Source organism: Pangasianodon hypophthalmus, chromosome 19 (genome assembly GCF_027358585.1).
Source record: "Pangasianodon hypophthalmus isolate fPanHyp1 chromosome 19, fPanHyp1.pri, whole genome shotgun sequence".
In the NCBI taxonomy this organism is placed as follows: Eukaryota; Metazoa; Chordata; class Actinopteri; order Siluriformes; family Pangasiidae; genus Pangasianodon; species Pangasianodon hypophthalmus.
The window spans coordinates 12,839,040-12,850,975 of record NC_069728.1 but is presented as its reverse complement, the minus strand read 5'-3'; the positions used below and the strand labels follow the sequence as shown (position 1 = coordinate 12,850,975).

Below are 11,936 nucleotides of genomic sequence, written 5' to 3'. Positions count from 1 at the left end.
AGCCTCCTACGTGTACAGCGTATTCTCCTGGCAGCTGTTAGGTTCACTGTGCTGGCTGTGTAGATGACTAACGATGAGGTGTTGAGTTAATCAAACTTCTGGAATCTGTACCTCATTGTTCAGTTCAGCAGAATGTAGACCATTGCTGTGCATTCCCAGTCATGCCCACACCCTTAAAGCACCTCAGCTGCCACTTTTTTGTGCCTATTTCAAGCGTAGCAACTGTTCTACAGTCTGTTCCATAAACATAAGGCTGAATACGGATGAGCTCTGTGGAATAAATTCTCTGATGAAACTGCAGCAAGACTCTACTTGCTTCTACTGACGTTATTTTGACATCATACAGTATAGGCCACCGTGTGGATTTGGATATAGCTACGTTCTGACTGTGACATCTCCAAAACACACACACACTTCAGAATGTATACACATGAATGCTTTCAAGATGTTGTGAGTCACATCCCGATTTCAATCATATGTCAAAAAAGCATCTAGGGGACAAACTAGTATGATTTTTCTTGTTTTAGTTTTCTTTATTGTCATTGTTCTTTTTATTGATTTGTGAATTTATTTTTTTGTAGCATAGCATAAACCTAAGCTCATTGTACAATCTTTATTGTACAAACATACAAACTGATCTTGATATGATTTTTTTTTCCCCAGACATGCAACTTAACTGTCGTTAATCTTTACAGTGCAGGCCACTGGGTGATTCTGTGATTAAATCATCATCTGTTTGATCCAAATAAGCTAATAATACTGAGTTGAATAAGTCTGATACCACACACATACACACACACACACACACACACACACACATTCACAGCTCTTTTTATTGCAAATGTATTAGCATTTAGAAAAATTAACACCAGACAATTCACACACTCTCAGGGGGTGTGGCCTGGCTGACCCAGTAAAGGGGGTGTGGCTTTTGTGCCTTTCAGTCTCTGTGATGTTCCAGTGAAGGACTGATTGTGATATTTGAGATGTGATATTTAAAGCACACTGTGACATATTCTATTTAAAATGTCCGAACAGGTGTTATCGTACCAGACCTCAGTCCTGGAGAGCCACAACACTTCAGAGTTCAGTATTTCACTTCAGTATTTTCCCTGTTTCATTGTTTCGATATATATAACATTCTACAAATGTGCACTAGGATACAGTAGACCAGTTCATGCACAAATACACATGTTCAGTACCCATTGTTTAGCAATTCTACACCATGACTCTTCCTAAAAGTCCTTTGTCTACTTTCCCCCCTTTATTCTCCTTTCTTTTATTTTACTGTAATTAGGGGTCCAGGCACCAAAGGCAAGTAGACACCCTATTGAAATTAGAATATATTTTCTTTATTATTAATTTTTATACGTTGATATTGGACTCTATGGCACCCCATAGAACGCATCATACGCTTTTTGTGAAATTTGCCGTAATGATTGAGGACAGTCTCAGCTACCTAAGCACCAATTTTGACATACTCTTCTCAAGTGCTCTAGCGCCATCAATAAGGCAAATTTTCACTTACTTTTACAATAATAACTTCACAACACAATGTCATAGAAATGTGATTCTACTTTCCTCTGATTTGCCAGGTCATGCAAAGTTCAACGGATACCATAATGATAATGTTAATTTTCGCCATATTAGATTTTCTGCCATTTTGAATTATTTGAAACAGGTTTTTTTTTGGCTTCTTCTTCTACAACTTTTGTCCAGTCTTCACCAAATGTGGATGCAAGCAGAGTGAGACCAACCCAACCCAAGACAAATTCCTTGTATGTGTATTTTTTTTTAAAACTTGAATTAGGTGTTACTTTAGATGCTTTGCTGTGATTATAAGTGGTACATATAAATATAAACACATTTTTCTGTGATTTTTTTTATTGAAAGTTGATGTTATTGGTTACAAAGCTGAGGGACAGCATTGACCATCACTCCCAGCTGGAGTGACCTATATTTCACCCTGTATTATTGCTTTTTTCCTGCTCTAATCCACGTGATTTAACTGAGAATTTTATATTTATCAAATCCTTTCTGTGATTTATTTGGATCTGATCAAGCTGGAAATCACAAAATGTGCAAAGAACAAAGATTAGTTCCTTGTTTGGCCGTGTGGTGGCGGTAGATTGACTCGCGTTGCTCTGGTAACCCACACAATAGAGCGAGCGAGCGAGCGAGCGAAGAAGAAGAAGAATTAAGCGGAGGAAGAAGCGCACGAAGAAGAAGCAGCAGCAGCCCGTTGCGTTTTTCACTCGACGCTCCTCCATCTGCAAAAGTCTCCGCTTTTCCGTTCATTAAAATGATAATTACGAATTATTCATCTTGACCATTTGCATTTTTACCTGAAACGTTAGGTGTTTTATCCGGGGAGCAAAAATAACGGAATTGTACCTTCCTTTATTATATTTTTTCTTCGCTCGACCTCGTAGTTTTTTGGAGGGGATTTGACATCAGCGAGCGGCACCACCATCATCATCATCATCTTCATCATCATCATCAGAGGAGCTTCATTCATCTGTCTGCTTCCTGCTCAGACCTCACTTGGATGCATCGCACAAATTATTACTCCAGCACTACTGATTAATCGATGCTTTGATTGATTGATTGATCGATTGATTGATCGATCGATTGACTAAAGCAGATGCAGCGGGAAGGGCTCGTGCACACCGGCGTGGTTGACATGGCAACGACTTCTTCAGCGGCCCGGATTATTTAGCTGTATCAAATCTAATCTAGAATAATCATCGTAATCTCCATGTGACTTTGCATCAGTGTGTGGTTTAGCCCAGCTCCTCTCAGCTGGCTCATTTTCTCCTTTCATCGTCCGGCATTTGCACCCACTGTGAGTACTAATGCTGTCTCCAGATCAACTGCACTAACACAGCTCAGTTAAAGCCAGTGAGCTTCAATGCTCAGAAATTCTCTTCCTTGCATTCTTCTTCTTCTTATTATTATTATTATTGCTGTGACCTCTACGTTTTATGATCACTGGGGATGAATAAGCTTCCTGTGTGCATGGGACTGGCAGATGATCCACCTCTGATTAGCTTTAGTCATGTTGGATTTGATCATGATTATAGTAAACAGTATTCTGTGTCCTGTCCAGCTGTCAGCTCGGTTTAGCTTTAGTGACCTTGTACAAGTCTGTAGTGCTGCTAATGGTCTAGTCCTCAAAGTCCTGCACAACTGAACACAACTGCAGCTTCGTCCTTCAGTCTTTCAGAAACAAGCGGCACATTTCTTACTTCCTTAGTTAGCTAGCATTAGTTACACTGCCTGTTTAAATTTTAAAGCCTTTGACCTAATTATGTGCTCAAACACAACTAATTATACATGTTTTAGCGATGCTAAGCCGCGTAATGCCATTGTTGAGTTTCTTCTTTTCCATGTTTTATGCTAACCGCTTAGCCGTTTGCTGGCTGCTTCTTCCTCAAAAAAAAAAAAAAAAAAAATTTTTTTTCTTTCAGAATTTGTATCCGCAAACTTTTAAAGTATACCGTTTTAGTGCCTCAAACTCCCACTAGTTTTTGAGAGAGTAACAATGAGAATTTTATTTTATTTGTTGGTCATTTATAGCACAACAATCATTTTATACGGTAAGAGAGTTAAGCTGTTTGGGTGAAGAGCCTGAAGTATTTTGGTGGGATTAAACTTTTAAAGTTCTAGAGGTTTTGCTAATTTCCAGGCCTGAGGCGATATCTGGGGATTAGAAAAGTGAGCATTCAAGATCAGCTTGTTTAAAATTTGACTTTTGGATTGAGACAGTATTTTTGGTGGCTGTGATATATCTGGTTAGGGTATTTGGAAGTAAAGTGGGTGTGGATGTAGGATGGACAGAGCTTTTAGATGTAGGGGTATTTGTGGTCAGGGTTTTTTAAATGTAGGTGGTATTGGTGAGCAGTGCTTTTAGATGTAGGGGTGTTTGGATGTAGTGGTATTTGTGGTTGGAGATACTTGGTTGTGAGGGCTGTTTGCAGTTTGGGGGTATTTGTGGTTGGAGGTGTTTGGCTGTTGCTAGTGTTTGTAGTGTGGGGGTATTTGTGGTTGGTGGTGATTGGTTGTGGGAAGTGTTTGTAGTTTGGAGGTGTTTTGGTTGTGGGAAGTGTTTGTAGTTTTGGGGTATTTGTGGTTGGTGGTATTTGGTTGTGGAAAGTGTTTGTAGTTTGGAGGTATTTGTGGTTGGTGGTATTTGGTTGTGGGAAGTGTTTGTAGTTTGGAGGTATTTGTGGTTGGTGGTGATTGGTTGTGGGAAGTGTTTGTAGTTTGGAGGTGTTTTGGTTGTGGGAAGTGTTTGTAGTTTGGAGGTATTTGTGGTTGGTGGTATTTGGTTGTGGAAAGTGTTTGTAGTTTGGAGGTATTTGTGGTTGGTGGTATTTGGTTGTGGGGTGTGTTTGTAGTTTGGAGGTATTTGTGGTTGGTGGTATTTGGTTGTGGGAAGTGTTTGTAGTTTGGAGGTATTTGTGGTTGGTGGTATTTGGTTGTGGGAAGTGTTTGTAGTTTGGGGGTATTTGTGGTTGGTGGTGATTGGTTGTGGGAAGTGTTTGTAGTTTGGAGGTATTTGTGGTTGGTGGTGATTGGTTGTGGGAAGTGTTTGTAGTTTGGAGGTATTTGTGGTTGGTGATATTTGGTTGTGGGAAGTGTTTGTAGTTTGGGGGTATTTGTGGTTGGTGGTGATTGGTTGTGGGAAGTGTTTGTAGTTTGGAGGTATTTGTGGTTGGTGGTGATTGGTTGTGGGAAGTGTTTGTAGTTTGGAGGTGTTTTGGTTGTGGGAAGTGTTTGTAGTTTGGAGGTATTTGTGGTTGGTGGTATTTGGTTGTGGAAAGTGTTTGTAGTTTGGAGGTATTTGTGGTTGGTGGTATTTGGTTGTGGGGTGTGTTTGTAGTTTGGAGGTATTTGTGGTTGGTGGTATTTGGTTGTGGGAAGTGTTTGTAGTTTGGAGGTATTTGTGGTTGGTGGTGATTGGTTGTGGGAAGTGTTTGTAGTTTGGAGGTATTTGTGGTTGGTGGTATTTGGTTGTGGGAAGTGTTTGTAGTCTGGGGGTATTTGTGGTTGGTGGTGATTGGTTGTGGGAAGTGTTTGTAGTTTGGAGGTATTTGTGGTTGGTGGTGATTGGTTGTGGGAAGTGTTTGTAGTTTGGAGGTATTTGTGGTTGGTGATATTTGGTTGTGGGAAGTGTTTGTAGTTTGGGGGTATTTGTGGTTGGTGGTGATTGGTTGTGGGAAGTGTTTGTAGTTTGGAGGTATTTGTGGTTGGTGGTGATTGGTTGTGGGAAGTGTTTGTAGTTTGGAGGTATTTGTGGTTGGTGGTGATTGGTTGTGGGAAGTGTTTGTAGTTTGGAGGTATTTGTGGTTGGTGGTATTTGGTTGTGGGAAGTGTTTGTAGTTTGGAGGTATTTGTGGTTGGTGGTGATTGGTTGTGGGAAGTGTTTGTAGTTTGGAGGTATTTGTGGTTGGTGGTGATTGGTTGTGGGAAGTGTTTGTAGTTTGGAGGTATTTGTGGTTGGTGGTGATTGGTTGTGGGAAGTGTTTGTAGTTTGGAGGTATTTGTGGTTGGTGGTATTTGGTTGTGGGAAGTGTTTGTAGTTTGGAGGTATTTGTGGTTGGTGGTGATTGGTTGTGGGAAGTGTTTGTAGTTTGGAGGTATTTGTGGTTGGTGGTATTTGGTTGTGGGGAGGGTTTGTAGTTTGGAGGTATTTGTGGTTGGTGGTATTTGGTTGTGGGGAGGGTTTGTAGTTTGGGAGTATTTGTGGTTAGTGGTATTTATTTGTGGGGAGTGTTTAAGGTTTGGGGGTCCACTGGGGTTACGTTTAAAAGTTAGTGTTGGTGAAGATTAGAGTTGGAGGTTAAAGCTCATTTATATTGCTGCATTTCTGTGTATCTGTGTTATGATGCAAAAAGGGAGTTTTTGTGTAAGCAGAGTTTGCAGAGGTCCACAGAGGAGCCAGCATGCACCTCCAAAATCCTTTATTGTTCTGTGTGAATCTGTGGTACTGTGCATCACACACATGCTAATTGGTTGAGGAGGTCACTGTATTCAGTAGGGTTGAGACCTGAACCATGGGACAACCCCCCCAACCCCCATTCCAGGCATGCTTGACTACTCCAGCAGAGATAACTATGGCTCCACCCAGCTGAAGTATTTAACAGTATTTAAAAAGGAATCCATTTCGTGGATTCGTTTCTCTTCCTGCTGAGTTAAAAGTCCTAAATATCACTAAAAGTATGCTATCACTTTTAGTCCTTTACTACTTCTTCTACAGTGAAATAACAGAATTTCTTTATTGTTTTTCCTTTTCCTGGTTTGCCCCACAGTGTTCATTTTAACTTTATGTGCAAGTGTGTTGGCAGATGTCAGTGCAGATGTCTGCACATACAGTCACTGTTGTATAAATCACACCTAAGGTGAGTCTCGGAGGTAGAGTCTCGGAGGTAGAGTCTCGCTGGATGACGCTTCAAGGGTGACGCTTGGGGGATGAGTCTTGGAGGGTGACGCTTGGGGGATGAGTCTTGGAGGGTGACGCTAGGAGGGTGATGCATGGAGGGTGACGCTAGGAGGGTGATGCTTGGAGCTTGTGTGATGGAAATTCACCTTAAGACAGAATGAGGTCTCTTCTTCATGAACAAATTTCTTTATTGCAATACTCATAGCCAGGGAGTCTGACCTCAGATCATCTCCACCAGTTTGTAGAAAAAGCAAAGATTATATAACTTTTCACATAGGTTATTGTCTCATGTGATTGGTTATTACAGACCAAAAAATCATATTTCATTGGTTAAAAAGGCAAATTAAACAAGTTACCCCATAGTTGCATGCATATTCCACCTGCACTGTTGCTTAGCCATCCTTATCCATGAGGACAGTGGCTACTTTTCTATCTTTGTTCATATTACTACGTAAACATCCCCCCAACTTCCCCCCCAGCACACGTACGCACACACACACACCCACACACACACAGAGCCGCTTCCTCCTATCCTCTGAACAGCACAGGCTGTTGCAAACAAGTTTCTACCATTCTTCTGCTAAGTTCCCTAACCTTACAATAGCTTTTTGTTCATACATGAAAATCTCAAGCATGAGACAAAATTTCTTCCATGCTTGACACTTGGAAGTTTGTTTGGTGGATGAGTCTTGGAGCTTGACGTTTCAAGTTTGGCGCTTGGCGGCTGAGTCTCCGACATTGACGCTTGGACGTTGATGCTTGGAGGTTAATAATTGGACATTGAGTTTTGTGCTAGAGTTAGGGTTAGAGATTAAGGGTTATTTTTCCATTAATGCAAATAGTAAAAACTCTGTGTGTGTGTGTGTGTGTGTGTGTGTCTATATATTAATCTTATATGTGCCTTGGCAAGTCTCTGGAGCTGTACTGGAAGGATAAACATAATTCTGTTCACAATTCTGTCTAAAAAGTCACGCCAGAATCTCCCATTGGTGTTCAAATTCGATTGAGATCTGCCACAGCATTTTCATATACATGAAACCATTCAGGCAGCCCTCGTGTCCTGTGGATGAGGGTGTGGTCTTTCTGGAAGAGACCACTCCCATCAGTATAGAATCAGAAAAACTTGTATTGATTTGCAGTGACTCTTCAGTCTCATGGGAGAAACCAGCCATGCCCATAAAATGCCCCTTAGCATAACAAAGCTACCTTATTTCCTTTAATTTGTCACTCATCTGTATATAACCTATTTAAATATTAAACTTTCTTATATGGAACAACGCGATTTAGACAGCCTAACGTTTTGTACAAAAAACTTTGTATTTAAGCTGGTTGTGTCGCCAAGCCGTTTGAATCACATTGTGTAGTTGCGCAGTGTTTCAGCACCAGTGAACTCTCACCTCAGTGAACCTAACTTGCTCCTCCCTCTTTATGTTACAATTGCACGCTTTTCCAGTAATGGCTAAGTGATTCAAAAAGCAAAGTGTGTTAGTGACTTGCAGGTTAATCATTAAGTCGCCGTGTCTAAGGCCGTAACTGATAGAAGCATAGGGCTGTGAGGGTTTGTCTGTGATTGTCTTTATTGAGCACTGAGGACACACACAGAGGAAGAGCCCTGTAGGTGAGCTGTTTGGTTCAGATTAACTCAGCACAGCACTTTTGAGATACTCTTTAATATCCTTAGGTTTGCAATATGTACTATTTTGCTATATATTTAACTAACATGACTGAAGCATGCCAGCTATATTTCTGTGTTTTGATCGTTAACTTGACCCTTTGTCGTACTCTGTCTCGTCTACATTTTGGACTTCACTTTGATTTTGTAGGCTTTGTTAAGACTAAAATCTAAAACGACTCTGTAAAATACTTTTAGCTATAGTTGGCATATTGCTGTATTCGTAATGCACAATACTGTTATTGTGCACACTTTTTAGAGCTTTTTAGTTTTTCTGCTGTTTTTGCATAAGTATCCGTATTCAAAAGGTCAAAATTCTGTTCTCCTTTGAGCGGAAGGTTTCAGATATAATCTGAGAAAAATCTCTGTACAGATTTTTAAAATGGTAAAAATGGTGTTGTGATATTTTAAACTGCATTACAAGATTAGGAAGTTATTGTCTTGTGAAAATGTAATATCCGTGAATGTGAACATATTCTGCCTCATTGATTACAGTTTTCCCCAGCCAATCAGTAGGGTATGCTTTGGCCAGTAGTTAGCTGTATCTGCCCTGGTATTACACCAGAGATTAACTAGACTGTGTGTAAATTAGGGGCATGATGAGCCCTCACACCGTCTCTGCACTTTTATATCTTCTTTGAACAAACCGTAGTGCAAACCATCAGATTTGCTTGGATGCTTAGTATGCTGGGAATGTATAATACTGTAAGTCTGTAGGCGATTATGGAGTTCACATTAGGCAATAAAATTAGCTTTTATTTCCAAGGCGTGTCTTCAGATGACTCTGTACAGTAAGTTCGAAAGTCTGAGTCCACTGCCGAGAACCTTTATTTTCTCAGCAACTGGGTGATGTGATGTGACCTAACGTGAAACAGACTTACTGATCCCACCCCACTGTTGATTATTTCTCAGTAACAGCACATTCTGAAGTGTTTTATTTCTCTTATACCACAGCAATTTGCCAATGATTATATTTTTTTAAGATTACTATTATTATTTTTTAATCAGTTTCCAGTTACTGTTATCCAGTTACTGTTATCCACTTACAGCCGCTTTAAGCAGTCCTTCTCTCACCAGCCTCTCTTTTCAGTATAGCAACTTGTCATACTACCGAAAAACTGCAAAGCACAAATCCAGCATTATTTCTGACTGTTACAAAGCTCTGACACTGGAGACTCCTTCCATAAATGTTAAATAAAATCCCTTAACAGGAAATGTCATTTTCTTTGTTAAATGACAGCACATTTTTTAACACGTTTATTATTCCTCTTGGATTATTTGGATCGTCTGTGTGTATTTAGCCTCTGTGTAATTGTCTCTGTGAATTAGTAGTTACTATAGAAACGCTAACATATTAAAATGAGCACATTAGTATAAACCTGTGATTTTGACTTGCAGCCATTGCAACTGTCAGAGCTGCTGTTGATCAACACCTTCTAACCAATCAGAATCAAGAGTGGTGTAATAGTTAATACTTCAGTAGCTCTGTGCCTGCAGTACTGGCGGTATTTTGTGCAGGCACTTCACAGAGGCAATACATTATTATTTGTGTCCCCATATCTCATAATCTTATTATATCTTATTTTATTTGGGGGGTGGGGGGTGATATCTTTAAAAATGAGAGAGTGCATTTTGTAATTAGATAAACTGAATGATTTAAATGTATATTAATCAAAAGAGAACATCTCGAACATCTCATTTTCAAATAACTGCCCGACAATAGATTCTAAAAGCTCAGTTCTAGTAATACTAATAATATTATATTAAAACACATAATCTATTTTATCCAATTGTTATGCACAAATAGTACTCTTATTATACACATTGTATTGTACATTAGTTATACACTTATTATATGCATACTATACACATATGCTCATACATCTTATTTTATTATACAAGAAATGTGTAAACTTTAAAATTTTAAAATGTGTAAAATTTCATCTAATACTGATTTTTACTTTATGCCCCCATGTTATTCTGTAGAATTGTAACGGTAAAAGACCATTCAGATTTGTCCAGGATTAGTGACCCTAGACAGCTGTCTGTATAGTGGGACTACACACAAATTCTTCCCAAGACATCTTGCCTAGCTAGTAGGGATGTAAGCAAATATGAATGCATTATTCATGAACAGATGATGTGTAGTAAGCAGATACAAATACAGATGCGAATAGGAGGCACGCTGTTTGTTTGTTTGTTTAAGAGAGCTTGCCAGAAATCTGGTTGAGACAAGAAGCGTGCATTGGCACTGGGATCCCGCATGATGCAACAAAAGAGTCACGCAAACGGATGGTTTTTACTTTTGTGTGGGTAAGCGGTCACATATAAAGCTTATGGGCATGAGAGAACGGCCAACTGTAAAGCTTGCATGACAGAGAAAGACCATATTCTTTAAAGTAATGATGAACGATGTAGTTACAGAATTAATTCAGGTCAGGATTGAGGTGGTTTAAATTAGGCTACTAGTGTGTGTATGTTTTTGAAAATGGAACAAACTCAATTCCTTGGAAAATGTCGCAAGCAATTACAAACAAAAATAGTATTGTGTGAGTGGGATTTAAAAAAAAAAAAACTGAGTTGCACACAAGTCAGGAGGAAAGCGCTATCTACCCTCTTCTGCATACATGACTCCCACAATTGGCTAGTGTCGCTGTGATTGACAGGGGGAGTGAGTATGCGCAGCCTAAACCAGAAGATTTTTTTTTTTAAATAGAGATATGGCACAACACTTCATATTTTCATATTTGAGTACAGATATGAATATTTGGAGCACTACACAGATACAGTCACAGGCATTGTGTCACACTGCTACTACCTAGGCAGCTTCCTTTCCAATTAGACCACAGGGGAAATAACAATATTTTGAAGCCTTACTAATTATTATTGCAGGGAATTATATAGCTATTGGCTCATTCCTAATGTTTATACACTCAGCACATCCTTCCCTTACTGGTGCTTTATTCTTTATGTTGTGCAGTTTGCTTGTAGCAGAATGGCCCCGCTGGTTGAAGAGCTGCGCAGACTGGGCTGGATTCTCATCAAAGCTCTGCTGCGCTTCACCTTCATGTTCATCAATAACTGCGTGGCGATTCCATCCTACTGCTTGTACCTGATCGTCTTGCAGCCGCTGAGGATGGTACACAGCTCTGCTTTCTGGCACATCGAGGGCGTCATGTTCCGGTGGCTACTGGCCATGGTGGCGTCGTGGGGCTGGTGTGCAGGATACACAGGTAATCAAATCTGCTTTTAAATACCTAGAATACTGTACATTACTAGGTAAAAGAATGTTTCACTGAATTGCATTATCTATAATAATAGTGATGATAGAAATATTTTATGTTAGATGATGTTATTGTACCAGGATTTCAACTAAAAGAATGCAACACAGAGCATGTGCATAAGATCTTCTCTGAAAATATAGACAGTTCTCAGAACCCCTCATTAAGAAGTAGCAGTATTGCCATTTCCTTCTGTTGTTGTAGTCTGAATGGATTTCTTCAGCCAGACGTGCAGTCTGTTCAGTGACAGAGGGGACACGATACTCATCTAAATGTGTTTACAAGCGTAGTCAAACTTTACCGTTGGGAAATCGATCTGCTGAAAAAACTAGGCAATGGATTATGGAAAAGACAGAAATAAATATTAGCATGTAATAGTTGGAATGAAAGTTGCTACAAGTGTCATGTCATGACCACCCGAGGCTGGTCATGGTGAACTGGGAGCAAAGTGCAGGTTACATATGCGATGAATGACAAGGAAAGACTACTTGATTAATGATTTATTTATCTGCATTCTGCTTTGCTTTTACCAAGTGAC

General features: G+C 39.8%; 1 protein-coding gene across 3 annotated transcripts in view; it reads left to right on the top strand.

Annotated features, from left to right (window-relative positions):
* Positions 1-2,183: 2,183 nt before the first annotated feature.
* Positions 2,184-11,936, top strand: part of lpgat1 (lysophosphatidylglycerol acyltransferase 1) — a 50,891-nt gene continuing 41,138 nt past the window's right edge. Inside the window, exons 1-2 of one of the 3 annotated variants that reach the window (XM_026923826.3) lie at positions 2,184-2,845; positions 11,098-11,350. In XM_026923826.3, the coding sequence (XP_026779627.1) occupies positions 11,113-11,350 (238 nt within the window). In that variant the 5' untranslated portion in view covers positions 2,184-2,845; positions 11,098-11,112. Of the gene's footprint in view, positions 2,846-7,678; positions 8,064-11,097; positions 11,351-11,936 lie in introns of those variants that run through there. The other 2 variants (XM_026923827.3, XM_034313934.2) reach the window with 2 other exon arrangements.